The sequence below is a fragment of the Halichoerus grypus genome, chromosome 8 (assembly GCF_964656455.1).
Source record: "Halichoerus grypus chromosome 8, mHalGry1.hap1.1, whole genome shotgun sequence".
In the NCBI taxonomy this organism is placed as follows: domain Eukaryota; kingdom Metazoa; phylum Chordata; class Mammalia; order Carnivora; family Phocidae; genus Halichoerus; species Halichoerus grypus.
This window is the reverse complement of record NC_135719.1, coordinates 113,693,649-113,718,929: the sequence shown is the minus strand read 5'-3', so window position 1 is coordinate 113,718,929 and position 25,281 is coordinate 113,693,649. Positions and strand designations below refer to the sequence as shown.

Here is a 25,281-nt window from a genome sequence, read left to right as displayed (position 1 = left end):
CAATTGTGCTCTTTGGTATTAACCCAAATAAGCTGAAACTTAAATTCACGCAAAAACCTGCACACAAATGTTGACAGCAGCTTTATTCTTAACTCTGAAAGCAACCTAGTGGTCCTTCAACAGGTGAATGAAAAAATAAACTGGCACATCCATAACAATGGAGTATTATTCAATGATAATAAGAAATGAGCTATATGAAAATACATGGATGAAACTTAACTGCATTTTGTTAAGTGAAAGAAGCCAGCCTCAAAGGTTAGATAATATATAATTCCAACTATATAACATTCTAGGAAAGGCTCACAGGGAAAGGCTCATAGTTTTTATGAAGGCAGTCAAGAGATCGGTGGTTGCCAACGCTTGCATCACCAGTGAACTCTAAGGTAAACCATGTACTTTAGTTAGTAATACTATATCAATATTGGCTCATCAAGTGTAACAAATGTACCACACTCACGCAAGATGTCAATAATATGGGAAACTATGGGTGTGCTGGCAGTGAGGGGATATAGAAGAACTCTGCATATTCTGTTCAATATTTCTGTAAACATTAAATCTACCTGAAAAAACAAAATCTATTAATTTTTAAAAAATAAACCACAAAGATTGACCTAATGTATCGAAGAACATTTTGAATTTATTTTAATTAAAACTGTTATAAACCCACTTTCCCCTACCTACTCCCATTTTGTTCTGCTTTTCTGTTAGTAATGTTTACAAAAATGTTTACCCATATAAAAAGGATTTATCCAAGGTGCCTTCCAGAATTACTCCTTTTTTTGCATACAGAGGTAAATTATTCTTCGTAAGAAGTAGGAACATATTTCTTTCATTTATTAATCCAATTAAAAATGATTAGTGCTAAACTAAAATTCCCAACCAAAATTCCAAAGATGAGCAAAACAAAAGCCTGTGGAAATAAAACAATAAAGAACAATTAGAGTATTTTAAACCTCCACCTTCTCCAATAAAGTATGTTATAGTTCAAAATACATTAACTTTCTTAATGTAGATAAAATAGTCAATTATAAAATGACAAGTTATTTCTTAAAACAGAATTCTTAAAAGAAATAAACAAAAGCTAACCTACCCCAAGCTTTTTCCATGAGAGAAAATCCTCTCTGCTAAGTTTAAGATAAAATAGTCCTGGGAATACAAAAATCAAACACGTTGATGTACTGGAACCTTTGAGCAGGAAAAAAAAAAAAAAGGTATTGTCAGATTCAGATGTGAGGCTGGATGACAATTTTACCCATTTTGTTATATGGGATTTTTTGAAACAGAAAACTTACCAATTATACCAAATACATTCTTAATGTCAGGAACATATAATGCAAGTAAAACAATGATAATATTGACTGCTAGAGTGATCAAAGAATGGCGAATCCATGAGAATGGGAAGTTGGAGAAAAACATCATCATTAAAGCTTTCCTTGCCTGTATAACAGAAAAAGAAACAGATTAAAGCAAAGAAAAAGTGTCAAAGCCAAAATACCTGCTTAGGGAAACACAGGTACAATACAGTAACCATGACATTCTTGTCCCCTACACCATTTAGATTTTTAAAATATAGCATAAACTATTATTAAAGTGTTTATGACACATAAACTAAGAAATATACCTTTCTGTGTGAGCTTCATAAAAATTATTTTGCTTTAATTCTTGAAGAAACGTTCACATTCAATTTCTCTAGGTTGCATACTTTTCAAAATGACCTACAATAACACTGTGTGATGAGATCTCAGAGAATCATTTTCATTAAATTCACACACAGAAGAACAAAAGGTTAAAATAGAAAAAGAGGTCATGCTATGGGAAAGAAACATCATTTACTATTTTATTTTATATTATCTGTTTCATAGCATGTAAATATAAAAACTAGTTCATGACACATCCCACTTCATACACTGCCATCCCCCCACCCCCCGCCAAGGCACGCCTGGCAGAGCAGTTCACACAAGGAGTGGGCCAAAGATCTTGAAGGCCCAGTTCTTAGGGAGCTCACTGTTTAGGGGTTCAAGACATTCATGCAGAACCATTCATACCTAAAGCCTCTGTTTCCATTTTCTCAGAAATTCTTAAGATTCTTACATATGGCAACTAAATGCAGAATGAAGATCTGATCTGCCCCTTAATTATAATTCTAGAGCAAATAAAATATTTTGACTAGGATTAAATTAGACTGTCTATGTGAAAACAAATCTACAATAAACCAGAAGGAGCTTATTTTTGCTGACTTGACTTTTGCCTCTTCATGCACATTCTTTTGAAAACAGAATACAGAATTAAAGAGGGGGAAAAACCCAAAACTTCAGAATAACCATAGTCTCTAAATTGGAAACAATGCTGTGGGAGAGCATAAATCTAAACTAAATCTCAAAAAGCACAAATTAGCTTAGTGGTTCACAGTTATTTCTGTGCTTTCATGGGGCCATATGCAAGTATGAGGTCTTTGATCAATTACTTGACAAATGAATAAGATATACAAGACTAGATGTGATTCAAACACTCTAGTCTGCAAAGCATTAGTGTTGCCATATTAGGGAGCTGCTACATTAAGCAACAAGCCCTTTAAGAATACTTACAGGGAAGTGGATTAGAGGGACTGTCAAAAGCACAGCAAATAGTATGCATAACTTCACAGTCATGACAACAACATCATGGGGCAAGTATGTGCTATAACCTTGCAGTAATTCTGACGCCACTTTGTCTGTCAATTAAAAAAATAATAATAAGGACCACATTATAAACTACTAAGATGTCAGTAACAGCAAAATTATTTTTCTTGCACAAATAGATCTTAACAAATTTTGGATTCCCAGACCAAATTCATCTCTGGCCTTTTTCCTATCCTATGAAACACAGAGACATTAGTTAAATATCTTCTTGAAAATTACAATCTTAAAATAAAAAGTATTTATATATAAAAGAAAATTACAATCTTTTCTTTTAAACCAGAAACCAGCACAGGCAGAACCTCTAAAATTATGACAATGAATATATATATATATATATATAATTATCTCTTTACAACTTTTCCATAATCTGAAGGTTTTGAACATTTATGTTTGTTTTGTAAGGTGCTTTCACATGTATTACTGAAAGTGTATCACGTGTTTCCTTCCGATAACAATTAAGACAGGTAGCTAGGGTAAGAAATATTAACTGACTTGCCCAAGATCACACCAAAAAAAGGGGAAGAGCTTTGCAGAGCTATACACCCCAATTTTTTTGGTGCCAAAGCCAATACCTTTTCCTCAATACCGCAGTGTTTTCTAGAATCTTACACTTCCGTGCATGTTGCCTGCTTCATCAACATTTCATCTGTAGATTCCTCTTTCCTAAGAAAATGCAGTTGTAGGGAAACGGCTTACTCGGCAAGCCGGTGTGGTAGTCAAGGGCAGAATGTGTACACACTGACCAGGCTTTGCTCCGTGCTGTTCTTCCAGTTTCACAATGTCTTCTGCACCTCCAGTCAGACAGGGGCATGAAGAGTGAGCGCTCTCAAGAGCACTCCATATCCTGCCTTGCAGGCAAAGATCAGTTTGTACTTAAAATGGAATGGTGCTTTTTAAATTTGAGAGTAATATGTATTGGAAAAGATGCTTTGGAGGAAATAAAAAAACAAGGATCTTAAAATATAAAGGAGCAAGAAGACGCACACACCCATATAACAGAAAGTGGATAAACACAGATACACACGTAAGTGGCAGTAGTCATTCTAAACAAAGAGCTACGGTGATTCTGAATAGGGAAAGGTAACTGTGACTTTGGGATGAGCAAGCAGGAAATCCAGGGAGGCTTGGGGAGAGTCATCATGGTCTAGAGAATAGCAGGAAGGTAGAGGGCCCTGAATTCTGGGACTACACAGACTAATGTTCAAATTCCTCTACTTATTAGCACCTTAACTTCTCTGAGTCTCTCTGTTCTTACATCTGCAAAATGGGGACAATAATATTTTGACCTGTGGATTACTGAGAGCATTAAATGAGTTAACGTATGTGTGGGGAAAGAGATTTTCTCTCAGAGCAAGAAGAGCACAGGCAGAAGCCCTAATGTAGCAACGAGAATATGCATCTAAGAAAATGAGTACCCAGTGGTACTACAGTGGCTGGAAGAGGGTGTGCTATAGAGCAAAGACAGTAGTGGGTGATAGGGCCAGAAAATGCATTTACGACCCAGGAGCAGGGCTCTTCACAGGTAAACCCTATGAAGTGGGCCACAGAGACCAATGACTTATGAAGATTAGTGTATTATGATCTGAACTAAGCAGGAAGAAAAAGATACCCAAAACAGAAATAACAGGAGGTTACTGTCATAATCACTGAGAGGTAATGAGAAACTGAACTAGACCAGTGATAATGGAAATGGGAGAGAAACTAATTGTCTAACATATCAAAGAACTACTTTACACGATGTGAGACTAGTGGACTAAAGTAAGAGATTAAGAAGAGCCAGGAAAGCTGGGTATTATTTCCAAACCTGAGATATTTGTAAGCCTTTGAAAAAATATGGCAAACAATTTTATTTCCACTTTCTGAATCATGAAAATGAGCTATTAACACTTAGTGCTTAACAATTTTGTACTTTTAAAATAGTCTGGTTATGATGTAACATTTGGGCATAGGCCTGGCTCCCCAGAGGAACACTTTTTCTCCCTCACCTTATAACACTTTAACATCTATAAAGAGCCAGTACTATTAATCTAGGTACATACTTATAGGTCCCTGTAATCTGACAAAATTTAGATATTAACTAAGCTTTGGGAGCACTGGCTAAAAGGATCCCAAGCAGCTCCAGAAGCCTGAAGAACTAGATTTATTATAAATTCAAAATATCTGTTACATATCCACTTTCTACTTTCCCAGGATGAAAACACTTCATCTGAGACAGTCAATTCTGTGTTCTTAGCTGAGCCTTAACATATGTAAGGGATAGAGTACAACACACTTCTCTGAATTCAGACAAATCTCTATAAATCTCAGTAAGGATCTGACAGTGATCTCTGCAAGTTATATATACTATTACATCAGCCATATGAAGTTTATACAGATTACCATAGAGTAGCAGAAAGATCACTGGATTAGGATTCAGGAGACATGCCACTAAATGTGTGACATGTCACGTCACTTCTCTGGGCTTCAGCTGCTCATTTACAAAATGAGTTGAAGGCCTTAACTTATGACTAGCCCTTTTGATAATTGCTCAATCAACAATTTTTCCCATAAGACTGAGAGCTACTGTTATCTCAATAGAAATATACCATAAAAGATGTTCCTTAATTATAATTAACAACCCCCCAAAAGCTAATGTAAACAGCAAAATCAATACCTGAATTCTCTTTTATCTTTGGAGAAGGAATTACTTTTATATCATTCTTCTTATCTATCACCCACCTATGATGAGATTTTTCTTAGATGTGTACTTCTCCATTAGAGAAAATGTGGATACTCTGAAGAATTTGCAGTGGATTAAGTCAGAGACAACATTAACAGCTTTACCTGATAACAAGGACAATCCCTGTGTAGGAAATACTTCACTTACATAATGAAAATGTTTAGCCTCTGTGTTCACGTAACAACAGATAGATAGGTATATAGGTAGGTAGGTAGGTAGGTAGGTGGAGACATATAGATATGCTTGGAGCTTAAGTGAGCCAGGTTTTTCCAAAAGCTCACTAACAAAAACTTGGGATGAAGGAAATCTCGGTTCTATTGCATAATTCCTGAGGAGGCAACATGATAACAAAAGCACTCACTCTGGAGAAAAGTCAGAACTGGATTCAAAGCCCAGCTTGTTATTCATTAGCTGCAGGTATCTGGCTGGCTGAACCGCTCACCCTATGTGAACCTATACCTTGTAGAGTTGTAAGGATTAAATTAAGCAATGTATATAAAATACTGGGCACTTACGTAGTAAATGTTAGCTCAATAAATGTATTAGTATCCGTCCTTCCTCCACTTTCCTTTCAATCTAAGCTTTCTTACAATTTAGTACTGCATCTCACGGTAATTTACGTAACTATTCCTCAGCAATCCTGGAGATTGGCAGGCCATCTGTGGCTTCTTCCAGACAGCTATTTATCCATAAGGTGGAGGAAGAGGTCTATTTTTTGGATTTTTTCTCAAAGTTGAAGATCACTAAATAGAAGAGTATTTCTGCCAGGTGACAATTTTACTTTAGAAAAATATACAGCTATTCTGTTATACTAAGTTTTTGCTGAATCCCAAGAGAGAACCTGCTACAGTATCTTACTGATCTAGAAAAGTCTTATTGAGCTCAAGTCTGTACAAAAATTTACAAACCCAACAACCAAAACTAGAGTTTATGTAGTTCAAGAATCCTGCTTCATCAGCAATGATCAAAAAAGCTTAACCATCTGCCTTAATTTTCTTTGTAGTGTATCCAGCAGGGTACCATAGTCATGTTGGAAATAATGCTTTTCCTGATGGTGTACACAGAGCTCTACTATACTACTCTTATCCTACATCAGTATTAAAATGCAAGAGCAGATTTAGATTAATGAATGGCCTTTATTACTGTTAAAATAGCACAGAGATAATAAGAAAAGGACTATATGGCAATTATAATTTTCTCATACTCTGAAAACTCCAAGATCATACTCATAACATAGTACTATAGAGTTACCATATTTAACTTAAATTCCATTACAGATAGTGAGAAGTAAAGGGCTGAAAAACTGAACACCTGAAATTATAAAATAACTACAACGCTAATGATAATAATAATAGTAACCATCAGCAGTAGCTCTCCTTTGTGGAAGACTGCTATGTGCCAGAGACTGTAACAGGCATGTTACACATACCTCATTTCCTTCTCAATACAACTCCACAAAATTACCCCTGTCACAGATTAGGAGACGAAGAGATTACAAGGTGAGCCTCCTGTTCAAGGTCATAGAGCAGAGTAGTTATCTGTACCACATTTGTTGGATTTCAAAATCCATACTCTTTCCACTAGGATTAGGAAAGGGAGCTGGTTTAGTAAAGGCAGCTGTGCAAGTAAACGTTGTCCAAAAACTTGTCAGACTTGGAAAAACTCTGGGAGAGAAGCAAAGTGCCACTGAAGTAATCATGGCCATCTAAGACCTGCAGCATACGCACAAGGCTATCAACCATGAAATAAATCAGTCGTAACAGCTAAGTATCACCAGAGTAGTAACAGCCATTTACTTGGAGAGTTGTTATAAAAGCGCTCAGAAGCTGAAAAATGTAATCAAGAATTGACAAATTGAGTACAATTTGTTATAATGGCTTTGTCTGCAAATTAAATATGTTTGCAAATTAAAGAGACTACGATTTTTTTTCTTGTTCTAGACTTTTAAGTTTCAGTTTTTCTTGAGGTTCTTTTCAGAACAGAAAAAAACATACCAAGCAGGCAATTTTTCAAAAATAAAAAAAAATTACTGTTATTGTAAGAATTTAAAAGAATCCTTTACAAAATTTATGGGAAAAGATCATGGTGCATCATAGAACACACATTGCCAAACCGTGTGAATTAAGTCTGAAGGCAAAGATCTCTGATATCTAAGCGTACAACTATAACCAAGTGTAAACCCTTTCCTTTCTTAACTTGTTCTTTTGCAATTAAGATGATTGATTCTCCCAACCTCCCAAACTGAACTAGAGTCTAACATATTGAATTCTCAATTAAAAAATAAAATCATTGCACATTTTTTTCTTATGGAAAGACAGCAATGTCCCTGAGCTTTATTTAGGTGTTTAAGAAAATTTTCCTGGGCGCCTGGGTGGCTCAGTCGTTAAGCGTCTGCCTTCGGCTCAGGTCATGATCCCAGGGTCCTGGGATCGAGTCCCGCATCGGGCTCCCTGCTCTGCGGAAGCCTGCTTCTCCCTCTCCCACTCCCCCTGCTTGTGTTCCTGCTCTCGCTATGTCTCTCTCTGTCAAAAAAATAAATAAAATCTTTAATAAAAAAAAAAAAAAAAAAAAAAAAAGAAAATTTTCCTATGAAGTTATTAATCTTGAACTTGATCCACATTTATTAAAAGAAAGAAAATCAATTTTTGAAGGTCCATAAAGCTACTACAGTACTGCACTGAATTCCAGCAGCCTAAACAAATTAACTTACTAATGAAAGGCAGAAACAAAGTCTATATTCAGGTGTGAGATCAACTATAGAATAATTTCTTTTGTCATTGGTAGTTAAATAATATACTTACCATAAAAAGTGAGGTACCCAAAGAGTGCAGATATAAAATAAATGAGAAAACTTAAAGCAATTGCTGTGTGGGTTACATTTTGCATTCTTTTCTTTGAAGGGCTAAAAGACAAAAATGGCAAAAGTAGAAACTATGATCTGAATGATATATATCTAAAGAAACAAATATCTCCCAAGCTAGTCAAGAGGATTCCTTAATTGTTCAAGACCTACTTTATTAATAACTATATATTAGAATTTCTGATTTGAAATTACTGCACAAAGATTATGCTTCCAGGAAACATTCTCAAGTTGGACAGAACTAACTCTCAGTTGTTTTATTTTATTTTCTTTCATGTCTGTAGATATTTATTTTTTCAACTTCAGGGTATTTATTAAAAATATTAATAAGGATCACATTAAATTTGTATATTAACTTGGAGAGAATTTACATCTTTACCATATTGAATTTTTTTTTTTTATGTTCAGTAAGCCAACATATCAGTTGTTTTGTTTTAAACTAACACTTAGGGGCACCTGGCTGGCTCAGTCGGTAGAAAAGCATGTTTTGGGGTTGTGAGTTCAAGCCCCACACTGGGTGCAGAGCTTACTTAAAAATAAAATCTTTAAAATAAATAAATAAACTAACACTTAGTTTCCCAGTGATGGGAAAGAAGGATTCATAAAGGAGAATGTCATTCAATTTGAAAGTCTAAGTAAAAAGGAATACTTTTTTTTTTTTTTTAAGATTTTATTTATTTATTTGACACAGAGAGAAAGCACAAGTAGGCAGAGAGGCAGGCAGAGAGAGAGGGAGAAGCAGGCTCTCCACTGAGCAGGGAGCCGGACGTGGGGCTCGATCCCAGGACCCAGGGATCATGACCTGAGCTGAAGGCAGCAGCTTAACCGACTGAGCCGCCCAGGCGCCCCAAAAGGAATACTTAATACACTTAAAATATTTCAGGATTCTATGGTACCTTTGAAGTTCACAGTATATTGGCAATACTGAGGTATGGCAGAGAAATGAAAAAGCCATGGTAGGTATGGCATAAACACTCTGGAAAAGAATTTAAAAAGATGAAATTATTAAATGCTATCCTGTTGAAACCACTACTCCATTTGACAATAAACTCAGTTCTTAAAAAAAAAATCAATTTGGTTAAATTTATTTCATCTTTCACGAATCATCTCTTTATAAAATAAGGGTGTTTTGTTTGTTTTTAAAGAGATACATGAGTATGGTCACCAACGAATGTTTTACTTGATAGTTGGACTGCCTGTGCTAGCCAGAATATTTCTTGGCTGGCTTCTATACCATGTTGGGAGTACCATCAACTGAATCTAAGGGAATACTGAAAATACTAATCACATCTTAGGATCTTTAACTAGGATCTGTTTCTTCTTTTTTTTTTTTTTTAAATATTTTATTTATTTATTTGACGGAGAGAGACACAGCGAGAGAGGGAACACAAGCAGGGGGAGTGGGAGAGGGAGAAGCAAGCTTCCCGCGGAGCAGGGAGCCCGACGCAGGGCTCGATCCCAGGACCCTGGGATCATGACCTGAGCCGAAGGCAGACGCTTAACGACTGAGCCACCCAGGCGCCCGAACTAGGATCTGTTTCAATGGGAATGAATATGATATATTCCCGACTAACAAATTCTTAAAGATCCATTGGAATACACAAACATAAGTGGTTTTTTTATTAGAATACTTAAGAGCCAGATGAAGTTATAAAGCGAACAAAGTCATCATCTAAGTGAAAATACTGTCTTTATAAAATGGGTGGTGATGATTTACTTTCTCCTTTCTACTATAAAAAGCTTACCCTCGGGGCGCCTGGGTGGCTCAGCTGTTAAGCATCTGCCTTCGGCTCAGGTCATGATCCCGGGGTCCTGGGATCAAGCCCCGCATCGGGCTCCCTGCTCGACAGAGAGCCTGCTTCTCCCTCTCCCACTCCCCCTGCTTGTGTTCCCTCTCTCGCTGTCTCTCTGTCAAATAAATAAACACTTAAAAAAAAAAAAAGATTACCCTCTAATTAACAGCTTTAGGCTCTTCAACAAAAATTCCAGATGACTGAAGACCTATCTTGGGATATAATGCCTCCTAAAATATCTGAAGGGAGCTGCAAAGGAAAGCGGTAGCATTTCCTGAGGCTGGATTAGGGGAATGAGAGTTTAATTCACAAATTCTCTTTCATATATTGCTCAATTTCCTGGCTTGTCAATTACTCCACCTAGATAGATCTTTAAGGCAGACAGCCTTTACCATGTAAAGGATGTGGTAATCTCCCTTGTGGAGTCAGAGAGACATTTCTCATTGATAAACTGGGGATAAAAAGGAAAATTCTGCATGGAGGACTTAGCACACTAACATGCTACACTAATAGAGTTGTACAAGAGTGGAGGAGATTCTAGCATCTGGGACTTGGATTTCAACAGAATCAAAAAATGTAGATGAAGAAACTTGTGGCAACAGGGAAGACTGTGGGCTCTTCTAGAATGGTAGAGTAGAAATCATCCATATCACAGTTCTTGTCTCCTCTGCCAATACTCAGGGGCTCTTAACAGACATTTCCAGTATCCTGGTTCTCAGAGATGGCAAGGAGACTTGGTCTTCTAGTCTCCACTCCAAGCGTCATAAATTTCAACTTTGGAATGTCAGCCAGAATATATATTGGCAGCACTCAATTGCTGGTCCAATGATGAAGCTGTTTAGCTACAGACTGAGGTTCTACTCACAGGGGAGGAGTTTTTGATATAATTGGCTATTTAGCTTTACAAGTCCAGAGGGCAACAGGAAGTCTGTATCCACAGAGGACCTTATTGGCCAGACCAGACATTTGGTAAATCTGTTCTTTTAGGCAGTGGCCCATTTAAAACAGGCTCCATTTAAAAGTATGCCAAAAAAAAAAAAAAAAAAAAAGGTGGCTGTTTCATAATGGGCCACCCTGTGTTAAATAATATTATTCTTCTGGTAGGCAACCCTATACTTAGCACTTTCATGAAAATTAATTAGTTACAGGTACAAAGACCTAAGAGACCCTGTTACACAAATCTCTTAAAACTTGAAATGTGAAAAATCAACCAAAAGTATCTGTTAATAACTTACACACCTCTTTGGAGAAATGAAAGAGCTTTGGTTTACAATCATCTGTAGCATTTGAAATCTGTTTAAGAGGATTGAGGGGAAAAAGAGAAACCAACAGTCATTAAAAGTCAGAATACATCAACAAAAATGATGTATTTATTATTAGTAGGCTTTCAAATAAAAATATTTCAAAACAAAGTTCCAAATTGCAATATAGCCATTACTTTTTCATTAATTAGGAAAAAAAATCATTATTAGTCTGATTTTTTTTTTCTTTTTAGCTTAAAATAAAAAGAAACAAAATATAAACTATTACCTGGAAGTACTGCTCTACATAATTTAATGGCAGAGGACAAGGAATGGACCATTTTTTAATCATCACCTGTAAAAATAAATAGAATCCACACTCAAGATTATTTCTTATAAAATTCATGACAAGGCATTGATTTCAAACAGGTCAGCATTATTTCAATTAAACTAATACCATACCAAATAATAGCTAATAGAAGATTCTTTGCTCATATTATCTTTTTCCAGTTAGAATGGGTCATCCTTTAACATGGATACCTATCGTGAGGGGAGAGGGGATGCTGTATATCTATTTAGTGGGGTTCTCCCCCATTAAAGACGGAGAGTATTCTCATGTCAACTGTCAACTTTCCAAACCCAAAAAGCATCAAGGCATTAAAAAAAAAAAAAAAGTACAACTCTAAATGGGAACCTGATGTTTTTAGTGACAATGGTATAAAACTACGGCTATTTGTGGACCTGGCATCAGTAGCAGATCGAGAAATATTAATAGTAGTTTGGGAGATGGCCACAAGCAGAAGTAAGTAGAGAACTTATGCAAAGCAGGAGTTCTGATGGAGAAGTACTGTCCTGCTGGCTTTTCTCAGACTTGCATTAGTTTTAGTAAATGTATATAAAGCGGGCTAAGAAAAGAGCACATAGCTAGCGAGCTCTAGCTGGTAAAAAGAAATTTTTAAAAAATTAAAAGAAATCCAGAGGGATGTTATTTCCCTGAAATAATCAATGCAAATATCTCGGGATTTTACTCTGGATTGTGGCCATCCTTCTCCTAGACCTACAGCTGCGGTCGTGTGGACATTACCATGTTGCAGTAGTTTCGGGGCACATAATTATTCTGTAAATATTTGCTCCAGGCTGGAACCCAGCATACACAGGGGCAAGGGAGAATAAAGGAGGCATTTGTCCTTAGCAGGAGACCAATAAGGAAATACTAGTCCTATTCCTATTTGGTATTTATCTAGTTTTGGATTTTAACTAACTCAAAACAAAATTTTATATACTGATAAGACAAATCTAAGGAAAACATATACTTTTAGAATTAAGTTAATGAGTGTTAGAACTAAAGAATTACTCTTAATTAAAACCCTCACCAAGGAAAAAGAAAAAGAAATAAAAGGGTAAACTGAGCAAGTTGCTTGGACATTGGACATTTATTTCAATATGAAATAAAACTAAATGGTCAACTTACCAAGAGGAAAAAAAATTAAAAGCAATGATTTCACATCTGTTTTCTGATATGTTTTCAAAAAAAGGATGAGGATGGGGCAGGGCAGAAGCTAGAGCAGCACGGCTGTCACTGGTCTCTCTCTTGGCCCGACTCCAAATGCAGGTTGCACATCTCCCCCTTCCTAACAGTGGTGTGGTGGCGGCAGCAACCATATACTGAGCACTTGGGTACCAAGTACTTTGACAAGGTTGGAATGTGAGCTAGCTCATTTATTTTATCAGCTATTCTTACTTGGCTTGGAAATCAAAATATTTCAAAACAATGCTCCAAAATACAATATAATGATTCTTTCATTCATTTTCAATGAATTCCTAGTTAATGAAAAAGTCATTAGCAGTTTGGTTTTATATTAATATAAAGTTCAGTTACTATAGCTAATTTCCCTGCAGAGACCAATCCTAAGCCTAAGCCTGCCCAGTAGGATGGTGAGATGTGCTGTTCTATAAAGTAGAGTACAGCATGGGAATAGTAAGATACCCAACAACAAAGTGTAACAGGGAGTCCTTGCTTCCGTTGAAGACAGAACATGGTAAGAAGACAACTCCAGGGGTTAGAAAGACAAAGGGAAAAATAATTCACTTGTGTAAAAGGCCCTTCCTTCTCTCTGTTCTAAGTTCTTCCCATCTTTCAAGGCTCAGGTCAAGCTTAATTTCCTTCTCTCCTGTCAACTGCTGTGATTCTTATTCTGAAGCAAATAAATCAATGCTTAATTAGGTACTGTCTATATTGTTGTCTATTTTTTTCCAATTAATTTTTCTCATCTCCCCTATGAGATTGCTAGATCCTGATGAGCAGTGTCCACAAATCTATCTGAAGCACCAATCATGCCTCACTCAGTGCTCAGAACAAGCAAAGCTTCTGACTACAAACCATCCAAACTGTTTCCTATTTTGATTACTGGCTTACTAAAATATTACTTAAGATATTAATCTGCATTCAAGACAGAACTTTTGGAAAGAATGGCAATCCATTAGTTTTCTGAAACGGACCAAAAAAGGTAAATCTATCTGGTTACTGTCATTCTTGACCCACTGTTAAAATAAAATGAATTTTAAAAATTTTAGATATTTCAGAGGGGGCAAAATTTTATGTTAAAATTTTTAGGCAAAATAAGGATCTGGGGCAACAGATAAGACTGTAAGTTTTGGGGTGCCTGGGTGGCTCAGTTGGTTGAGCTTCAGACTCTTGATCTCAGGGTCGTGAGTTCGAGCCCCATGTTGGGCTCCAAGCCAGGCCTGGAGCCTACTAAAAAAAAAAAAAAATTTAAAAAAATTAAAAAAAGACTAAGTTTTGCTTTCCATCTGGTGGCAGGCATCAGCTCAAAGGTCAGCCAAGATGGGCACTTACAAGTCCATCCAGGAGCTATGGAGGAACAAGCAGTCCCATGTAATGCACTTTCTTCTCGGGGTGTGCTGCTGGCAGTACCCACAGCTCTGTGTGCTCCACAGGGCTCCCCCCAGCCCCCCAAAGCAGGCGGATAAAGCGTGCAGACTGGGGTACAAGGCCAAGCAAGGTTATGTCATATATCAGATTCACTGTAGTGGCCCCAAACGCTGTTCCTAATGGTGAGACCTCGAGCTAGCCTGTCCATCATGGTGCTAACCAGCTAAGGTTTGCCAGAAGCCTTCAGTGGGTTGCAGAGGAGTGAGCTGGATGCCACTGTGGGGCTCTGAGAGTCCTGAATTCTTACTGGGTTGGCAAAGATTCCATGTACAAATTCTTTGAGGTTATCCTCATTGATCCATCCCATAAAGCTATGAGAAGAAATCCTGACAGCCGGTGGATCACCAAACTGGTCCATAAGCACCGGGCGACGCCAGGGCTGACATCTGCCGGCCGCACAAGCCGTGAGAAAGGGTTCCAGGTTCCAGCAGACTATGAGCGGTTCTTGCTGTGCAGCACGGAGAAGACACGATACTCTCCAGCTCCACTGTGTAAGTAATGTTTGTAAAATCCTTACCTAATAAACAATTGAGCTCAGGCATGGTTGCTTAAAAGTGTTCTTTGTCTGTTAAAATGAGTTGTCTGCAGATTGTTCCATGAATGCGTTGTCAAACTATGAAGTGATGGTGTGTCTTGTTTCTAATAAGATAAACACTTTTGTCTTTGCTTTACGTCATCAGGGAGTTTATATGCCAGTGTTTAAAATGCTGTTTGGTATAATAGGTGTAAAATAAATTCTGTAAAAGTGGAATGCAGAAGCTAGCCATCTCATCTGTGGGTGCATATAATGAAACCTACAGCTTCACTGGGGTGATGTAATGCTCTGCTGGTTTACTCCCAAATGGTGGTTTTTAGGGGTTTGGTAAGAACAAACTTTTTAAATTGGATTTTGCTTGGCAATGTGAAGAACATTCAAATCCCTTATCATGATCATATGCAGAATAATAAAGTTAATTAACTAGGGTCCACATTTTTAGGTTTAATCCAATATTCCACTTAAGTAATTGCTGCTTTTGAAAGAATAGTTCAAAAGAATGCCACCATTTTTAGAAGAATTGAATAAACCCATTGTAAGAGGGTTCTCTTACAAATGAAAATAAATCCTGCTTAACCTAAGCAAAATTGCCTTGATCTCCACAGTACCACTGAGGTTCACATAAAACATGGAGGCTTCTGATTCTATCCCATGACTCCATGGGATCTGTAGAATACCGAATTCCATACAAAGCAGTCAGTATAGTAGTTACACCAGTGTATATTAAAACTAGGAGAAACTGAACATTAGGTAAATGAGAAGATTTTACCTTAAGACTTGTAAGCTAGTAACCAATGCTAGGATTGGGAAACTGGTAGCCATCAGATAACCTTTTACATGTGAGGATAAAAAATTAAAGTCAGCTGTGATCAGAATTAAAAAAAACCTGTAAGTTTCGATTTACATTATTTGGAGAGTGTAATTTAAGAAAGTAATAGATTTCTGGACTGATTTTTAAAAAAATTTTTATATTAAGAATTTTTTTAAATGTAATATAGATATTATATAGATTTATAAATACATATTGACAAAATAGTAAATGGAGCCATTGATACCATTCCAAAAAGTCTGGGTTGATATATACATGTTTCCTTTCCCTAACCATTATGTATTTCAAAACCTAATTATTAAGAAAGTCTAAAATAAAAGTCACAATTAAAAGGAACATTTTTAAAAAAGTCTTCATTGTCCCATTGTAGATCAAATTTAAACTGTGCTCACAGGTAAAAATCTGAGCAGATGGTTTGTAAGCATTACAGTAAGTACAGAATAAGGGCATCATGTCCACATGACTGCTACAGTAAGAAATCTGCATCAAATTTAAGAGTATCTGCCACGACAGAAATGAATACTGTGAAAACTACGAAAGACATATTGTATCAATATATTTCATATGCTTCAAACTACTGGCTATAAAAACCAAATTATTCTTACCTATGCAATGCTTGGATTGCCAATTATCTGTGAGGAAAAAATTCAGTGTTATCTAGACTGATTCTCTTTCACATCCATATGTTCATTTGCATCCAAAGGTCATTCCTAGCCATATAGATGCTTCTCACAGTTTATGAAACTGGACTACTTTCTAACACCATATAGAAAAATAAATTCAAAATGGATTAAAGATGCTTAATTAGGATTAAATGTGAGACCTAAAACCATAAAATTCCTAAAAAAGAACACAGGCAGTAATTTCTCTGACATCAGCCATGGCAACATTTTTCTAGACATGTCTCCTGAGGCAAGAGAAATGAAAGCAAAAATAAACTATTTGGACTACATTAAAATAAAAAGCTTTTGCACAGTGAAGGAAACCACCAGCAAAACAAAAAGGAAACCTACTGAATGGGAGAAGATATAGGGGATATCCAAAATACATAAAGAACATATACAACCCAATGTCAAAAAAACAATCCAATTAAAAAATGGACAGAGGGGTTGAAGAGACATTTTTCCAAAGAGGACATACAGATGGCCAACGGACACATGAAAAGATGTTCAGCATCACTAATTATCAGGGAAATGCAAATCAAAACCACAATGAGATATTACCTTACACCTATCAGAATGACTAAAATCAGAAAGACAAAAAATAACAGGTGCTGGTGAAGATGTAGAAAAAAAGAACCCTCAGGCACTGCTGAAAGGAATGTAAATGGTACAGTCACTGTAGAAAATAGTATGGAGGTACCCCAAAATATTTAAAATAGAAATACCATATGATTCAATATTCCACTACAGGGTATTTACCCAAAGAAAACAAAAACACTAATTCAAAAAGATATATGCACCTTTATGTTTATTAAAGCACTATTTCCAATAGCCAAGAAATGGGAGTAACCTAAATACCCATCAACAGACAAATGGATAAGGAAGACGGATGTGTGTGTGTGTGTGTGTGTGTGTGTGTGTGTACAATGGAATATCACACAGCCACAAAGAAGGATGAGATAGTGCCATTTGCAACAATATAGACAGACCTAGAGGGTATTTTGCTAAGTGAAATAAGTCAGACTGAAAAAGACAAATACCATATGATTTCACTCATATGTGGAATCTAAAAAAACAGATGAATAAAAAAAAGCAGAATCAGACCTATAAAAACAGAACAAACTGGGGGCGCCTGGGTGGCTCAGTCGTTAAGCGTCTGCCTTCGGCTCAGGTCATGATCTCAGGGTCCTGGGATCGAGCCCCGCATCGGGCTCCCTGCTCCGCGGGAAGCCTGCTTCTCCCTCTCCCACTCCCCTGCTTGTGTTCCCTTTCTCGCTGTCTCTCTCTCTGTGTCAAATAAATAAATAAAATCTTTAAAAAAAAAAAAAACAAAAACAGAACAAACTAATGGTGCCCAGAAGAGAGGAGGGAAGGGGGTTGGGCAAAATGGATAAAGGGGACTGGGAGAAACAGACTCCCGGTTATGGAATGAATAAGTTACGGAAATAAAACGTCCAGCATAAGGAATATAGTCAGTGACACTGAAATAGCATTGTATGGTGACAAATGCCAGCTACCGTTACGGTGAGCAGAGCATAATGTACAAACTTATCAGACCACTATGTTGTACACCTGCAGCTCACGTAACACTATGTCAACTATACTCAGAAAATAAAGTACCACTGCAAAAAAAAATCCATTTATGGTGAGAATAACCATTGTCTCCCTTTTCCATGTGGAGCCTAAAACGTGTATGTTCATGGATGTTACCTAAACTCCTTATGGTCATCATTTTGCTATATATGTAAGTCAAGTCTTTACGCTGTACACCTTAAGCTTCTACAGTGCTGGATGTCAATCATATCTAAATTAATTGAAGGGGGAAAAAAGCATATGTTTAATTCATTTACTTCTAAGATAGAAGTCAGGTAATTTGAGGTGGGGAGGGCAATCATTTTTAATGGTGATAAGTTCAACAGATGATTAAATGTAAACACTGTTAAGTATTTTAGTTTTAAGAGCATCCATTTCAGTATTTCTGTACACTAAAACCAGGGTGACTTCCACTTCATTTAAATAATCTAAAGTTGCTTTATCTTTGCATCCCAGAAGAGAGTTCAACCTAAATTAAATGCATCCTAGATTGTTGTGACAGCTTGAAAATCTGGCTCTATAATACGGTTTAACTACTGGTGTGTTGTGTTGCTCCTTTGGGTAGCATTTTCTTTCACTCATTTTTCAACAACAAGGAAGAGCTGAATCACATACACACCTAGTATTATACAGAAATAAACTGATACACACACCTACACAAAGAATTAAACTTCATCTAAGGTTTTAACAGAATCAGTGTGCTCTCCTTTCTAGTTAACCAAAAGAGATACTGCATTTGGAAGGATGCTCTAGCTAAGCCTCTTCAAAATAGATACAATAAAGGAAATAATTTTGTGGAATAAAAGTGCTTTTAATAACACACTGAAATAAAACTCTGACAGAAAACAGAGTTAAAAGAAAAAAAGAAGACATTAACACAATAAGTTCAATTTCAGTGAGGAGATAAGCAATATGCTATATTTTAAACTTACCACAAGAGCAAAGAACACCATAAAGAAAAATGATAAACTACTTGTGTAGCCAAGAAAGCCTGTAAAATAACAGTAAAATAAAAAGCAATTTATAAGGAAAGTGATCCTAACATACAGCTAAAGCTATACATCTTGGGCATGTTTTCCATTACAGTGCTTGGTATCTGGGGCTTAGGGCTGAGAATAACAACATTCCAACTATCTGTCACAGATCATTTATGCAGCTCCATACAGCAGAAGTGGAACTGGCTTACCACTAATGGTACACTGGGAGGAAAAGCTGCTCTTTAATGTTCCACTGTAAAGATTTTATTTTAGTGGGGCAGACAAAATACTACTGCAAACCAAGTAACAGGCTAACTAGGCAAGGCTGAACAACCTAAAATAAGTCCAAGTTCAAAATTTTCACTGCTACCACCCTTCTGCTAAAAATGTGGTACTGTGAAATTTAAAAGCCCCTTAACATTATCTTCTTTCTTCCTTCCTTCCCAACAAAAACTGTCCTCTTCTCTAAAGACTTACCTATTTTAGGAAGAAGTGCAAGAGGGAACACAATGCCAACACAAATGATTATTAGTAGTGTTTGCCCATCGAGATACCAAGACCTATTAGAAAAAAAAAATAATAATCGTATTTTAGGCCCAGGAATACAGTGCTCATGTTTGCGCACACACACAGTTATAACCATTACAACCACCCACTAGGAAAAGCCTACTTCCTTTCATTAAAATATGTTCTTGTGAAATCCTGTTACTCTTATTAATGAATTTATATTTAAGAAATGTATCAAAACAATGAGATGCCATTTTCCAACTACCAAATTAGCAAGTATTTGAAAGTAAGATAATGGTCATTGTTGGTGAGGAGTGACAAGGTGTACACAAAAGTGGTGAAGGTAGGGGTGCCTGGGTGGCTCAGTCGGTTAAAAGTCCAGCTGTTGTTTTTGGCTCCTCATGAAATCAGGGTCCTGGGATTAAGCCCCAGGGTCAGCCTCTGTGCTCAGTGGGGAGTCTGCTTAAGGATTCTCTTCCCTCTTTCTCTGCCCCTACCCCCTGCTCGGGTGCACGCACTCTCTCTCTAAAATAAATAAATAAATCTTTAAAACTGGTGAAGGTAAAAACTGTGTATATTACCTTTCTGGAAAGCAATTTGGCAAAAGATACTGAAAAACTTCAAATATTTAACACTTACAGAAGACTATTAAAAATAAACAATCAGGGGGTACCTGGGTGGCTCAGTTGGTTAAGTGTCTGACTCTTGATTTTGGCTCAGGTCATGACCTCAGGGTTGTGAGATAGAGCCCCTAGACGGCTCTGTGCTGGGTATGGAGCCTGCTTAAGATTCTCCCCCATCGCCCTCTGCCCGCCCCCACCCCTCCCTGCTCATGTGCACTCTCTCTCAAAAAATAAATAAATAAATAATCAGTTGGGGTGCCTGGGAGGCTCAGCCAGTTAAGTGTCTTGACTCTTGATTTCAGCATTTCAGCCCAGGTCTTAATCTCAGGGTCGTGAGTTCAAGCCCTGCACTGGGCTCCATGCTGGTTGTGGAGCCTACTTAAAAAAAAAAAAATAAAAAAATAAACAATTCCCAACAAGAACAAAAATATTTGTAAAAAGATGTTTACTGAAAACATTTAAAATATTGAAAACTGGAAACAAATAGCTAAGACCATGACAATTTTTAAAAACAAATTATGGGACTATGGGATGATCATAAAAAAGAAAATTTTACAGGTATAATAATATAATGAATAATATAGTGATATGAAAACATCCTAAATATATATAGCATGATTAGCAATTCTGAGGAAAAGTGGAAAAGAACTGCAACATACTGATAGCCATCATCCCTGGGTGGCAGAATGATGGGTAAGTTTTCTTCTTTACAAAGTTTTCTATATTTTTCAAATTTTCAAGAAAGAGCACGAATTACCAGGAAAAAAAAAGTATTACATTTTTCATATAAAGGCATTAGAATATTAAATGAAAAAAAAGGTAAGTTAAAAGTGTGATGATGTATTTGATTACTTAAAAAAACTGAATGAACATTAACGAAAAGGTCAGAAGGATATTCTTAAAATACCAGAAGGAGATATTTCTATGTGGTAGCAATATGAGCAATTTTTATTTTTCCCTTGTTTGCATGTAGGTGGTTTCAATTTTCCAATATAAATACATGTGTGGAACTTTTAAAAAGTTAGAGTTAATTCCCCAAGAATTTAACAGTAAAGACTTCACTTTAGTATGTAAAGGACAGACAATTCATGAAAGAAGTATAACTAGTAAATACACATGAAGAAAAATCCAATCTCTGGTGCTAATTAAAGAAATAAATATGAGGCTGTTGAAATTAACCTAGTAAAATTATTTAAAAAGTAATATTGAAGAATGTGGCATAACTGGTCCTTCAGGCATTGCTAGTGATCTTGTCCATTAGTACTACTTCTGGAAAAACAATGACATTATGTAGAAAAAGCAATAAAAACGTGGTAATCTAAGAAAATAAATATAATATAAAAAATTCTATGTGCATGAAGCTATGAATACAACATTACCATAACATTAAGAAGCAAGCTGGAGGGAAGTCCTATATATTTAACAATAGAAAATATTAGGCCCATAAAAGCATATTCAGTGGAATGCTATGCAGTTTTTAAAAAAAAGACAATTTAGTAAAATGGAAAATACTAATGATAAAAATATAAAATAGATGGTTATTAACTATGTTCTAAAAAGCTTTTTGAGAAAAATTAAAAGGAAATAAAACAACAATGATTAGGTAAGAGATGGTATTACATATGATTTTTATTTGCTCTCTTTTCTAAATTTTCTATAATCATTTTTCACTGAAACATATACACATATGCACAATTACAATAGTAACAAAGTATAATTAATGTCAATATGGCAGCTGGAGCATCAAAGACAATAGGGATTATTTTTTCAAATCATTTGGCAGATACTCTCAGAGTTCCCAGTTGGTGAAAATGCATCCTCTTTTTCTACCAGGTAGCTAAAGTCACCCACTGACATGTTAAATTAAGAAAATGGATAAATTCCTAGAAACATACAACATATCAAAATCATGAGAAATAGAAAATATGAACAGAGCAATAATGAGTAAAGAAAATGAATCAGTAATCAAAAATTTCCCAACAAAGAAAAGCCCAGGACCAGATAGTTTTATTGGTGAATTCTACCAAATATTTAAAGAAGAATTTATGCCAATTCTTCTCAAACTCTTCTAAAAAACTAAAGAGAAGGGAACACTCCCAAACTCATTTGACAAGGGCAGCATACTCTAATATGAAAGCCAGATAAGGACACTATGAAAAAAGAAAAGTACACATCAATATCCCTGATGAATATAGATGCAAAAATCCTCAACAAAATATTAACAAAATGAATTCAGCGGCACATTAAAAAGATCATACACCATGATTAAGTGGAATTTATCCCTGGAATGCAAGGATGGTTGAACATATGCAAATCAATAAATGTGATATAGCATATGAATAGGTTGAAAGATAAAAATCATATGATCACCTCAACAGATGTAGAAAAAGCATCTGACAAAATACAATAACTTTTATAATAAAAGTCTTCAACAAATTGGGTATAGAAGGAACATACCTCAATATATAAAGGCCATATACAACAAACCTACAGCTAACATCATACTCAAGAGTGAAAGGCTGAAAGCTTTTTCTCTAAGATCAGGAACAACACAAGGGTGCCAACTCTCACCACTCTTATTAAACACAGTACTAGAAATCCAGCTAGAACAAATCGGGCAAGATAAAAAAAAAAAATAAAAGACATCCAAACTGGAAAGGAAATAGTAAATCTGTCTTTATTTGCAGATCATATGATCTTATAAGGAGACTATCCTAAAGACTCAACCAAAAACTAACCAACACATTCAGTAAAGTTGCAGTTTACAAAATTAACATACAGAACTCAGTTACATTTCTATACACTAACAACAAAATATCTGAAAAAGAAATAAAACAATCCTATTTACAATAACATCAAAAACAATAAAATATGTAGGAATAAATTTAACCAAGGAACTGGAAGATCAGTACACCGAAAACTACAAGATTTTAATGACAGAAACTGAAGAAGACACAAATGGAAAGATATCTTGTCTATGTTCATGGATAGGAAAAATTAATTTGTTAAAATGTCCATACTACCCAAAGCCATCTATAGATTTAATGCAATCCCTATCAAGATTCGAATGACACTTTTTTACAGAAATAGAACAATCCTAAAATTTGTATGGAACCATAAAAGATCCCGCATAGCCAAAGCAATCCTGAGAGAGAAAACAAAGCACCACACTTCCTGATCTCAAACTAAACTACAAAGCTGCTATAGTAATCAAAACAGTAGAGTACTGGCATAAAAATAGACACACAGACCAATGGAATGAATAAAGAGCTCAGAAATAACTCTGTGCTCATATACAGCCAAACTGCTATCTGACAAGGGAGCCAAGAGTGTTCAATGGGGGAAAAAGTCTCTTCAATAAACGGTGTCAGGAAAACTGGATAAACACATGCAGAAAAATGAAACTGGACTCCTATCTTATACCACTCACAAAAATTAACTTGAAATGGATTAAAGACTTAAATGTAGTATCTGAAACCATAAAACTTCTACAAGAAAACAAAGGGGGAAAGCTCCTTGACATTGGCCTTGGCAATAATTTTTTGGATATGATACCAAAAGCACAAGCAACAAAAGCAAAAATAAGTGGGACTACATCAAACTAAAAAGCTTTTGCACAGCAGAAGAAACAATAAACAAAATGAAGAGGCAATCTATGGAATGAAAGAAAATATTTGCAAACCATATAACTGATAGAGGGTTAATCCAATTTAAAAATGCACAGAGGAAATCAACAGCCATTTTTCCAAAGAAGACATACAAATGGCCAACAAGTATATGAAAAGATGCTCAACATCACTAATCACAGAAATACAAATTAAAGCCACATTGAGAGATCACCTCACACCTGTTAGTATGGGTATCAAAAAGACAAGAAATAACAAATGTTGGTGAGGAAGTGGAGAGAAAGGAATCCTTGTGCACTGTTAGTGAGAAGGTGAACTGGTTCAGCCACTACAGAAAATAGTATGGAGGTTCCTAAAAAAATTAAAGGGGCACCTGGGTGGCTCAGTCGGTTGAGCGCCTGGCTCTTGATTTCAGCTCAGGTCATGATCTCAGGGTCCTGGGATGGAGCCTGGTATCAGGAGTGCTCAGCCAGGAATCTGCTTGCAGATTTCTCTCCCTCTCCCCTTGCCCCCCCACCTTGCACAGATGCATGTGCTCGCACGCGCTCTCTCTCTCTCAAATAAATAAATAAATAAATAAATCTTTTTAAAAAACTAAATGATCCAGCAATGCCACTTCTGGGTAATATATCCAAAGGAAATGAAAACAGGATATCAAAAAGATATCTGCATTTCCATATTTATTTATTTATTTTTATTTTTTTTTAAGATTTTATTTATTTATTTTGACAGACAGAGACACAGCAAGAGAGGAAACACAAGCAGGGGGAGTGGGAGAGGGAGAAGCAGGCTTCCCAACGAGCAGGGATCCTGATGCGGGGCTCGATCCCAGGACCCTGGGATCATGACCTGAGCCGAAGGCAGATGCGTAACAACTTAGCCACCCAGGCGCTCCATGCATTTCCATATTTATTGCAGTATTATTCAAATAACCAAGATATGGAAACAACCTAAGTGTTTGTCAGTGGATGAATGGATAAAGAAGATGTGGGGTGTGCATGTGCGTGTGTATGTAGAGCATATATACCATATATATAAATACCATATATATATGTGGGATAGTGGAATATTATTCTGCCATGAGAAAGAAGGAAATCTTGCCATTTGTGACAACATGGTGGGACTCTGAAGGTGTTATGCTAAGTGACATGAGTCAGGCAGAAAAATATCATTACCGTTTATCACTTATATGTAGAATCAAAAAAAGCCAAACTCGCGGAAACAGAGTAGAATGGTGGTTACCAGCAGGACTGGGGTAGAGGAGGCAAGGGAACTGCGATACTGATCAAATGGTACAAACTTGCAGTTACAGGATGAATAAGTTCTAGGGATTGTGACTGTAGTTAATAATAATAATATACCTGAAAGTTGCTAACAGAGTAGATCTTAAATATACCGTGATGGAGGGTTTAGCTAACACTACTGTGGTAATCATATTGTAATACATGAGTATATCAAAATACATATTGTATACCTTAAATTTATACACTGTTATATGTTAATTATCTCTCAATTTAAAAAGAAAGAAAGAAAGAAAAGGTTTTCCCCTACACGGGTTTCAGCCCCTGGCTTCTAACATGGACTTCATGATTCACTGTGTCTCTTTTATTTCTGGTTTCAGAGGAAGTCTTTTTCTAATGTATCTTTAGCGGGTATTGGTGGGTGCCAACAACTTCCTTTTAAAC

The 25,281-nt window shown here is 36.2% G+C and overlaps 1 protein-coding gene and 1 pseudogene across 4 annotated transcripts in view; one reads left to right on the top strand and one right to left on the bottom strand.

Annotated features, from left to right (window-relative positions):
- Window positions 1-617: 617 nt before the first annotated feature.
- SLC38A6 (solute carrier family 38 member 6) overlaps window positions 618-25,281 on the bottom strand; it is a 61,713-nt gene continuing 37,049 nt past the window's right edge. For all 4 annotated transcript variants that reach the window (XM_078053784.1, XM_036068373.2, XM_078053785.1 and 1 more), the window contains exons 7-16: window positions 19,318-19,400; window positions 18,796-18,854; window positions 11,581-11,646; window positions 11,290-11,343; window positions 9,154-9,233; window positions 8,199-8,299; window positions 2,586-2,710; window positions 1,293-1,437; window positions 1,091-1,185; window positions 618-910 (exon numbers count right to left, since the gene is read on the bottom strand). In XM_078053784.1, the coding sequence (XP_077909910.1) occupies window positions 830-910; window positions 1,091-1,185; window positions 1,293-1,437; window positions 2,586-2,710; window positions 8,199-8,299; window positions 9,154-9,233; window positions 11,290-11,343; window positions 11,581-11,646; window positions 18,796-18,854; window positions 19,318-19,400 (889 nt within the window). In that variant the 3' untranslated portion in view covers window positions 618-829. The remainder of the gene's footprint in view (window positions 911-1,090; window positions 1,186-1,292; window positions 1,438-2,585; window positions 2,711-8,198; window positions 8,300-9,153; window positions 9,234-11,289; window positions 11,344-11,580; window positions 11,647-18,795; window positions 18,855-19,317; window positions 19,401-25,281) is intronic.
- Window positions 14,137-14,765, top strand: LOC118520374 (large ribosomal subunit protein eL15 pseudogene; annotated as a pseudogene).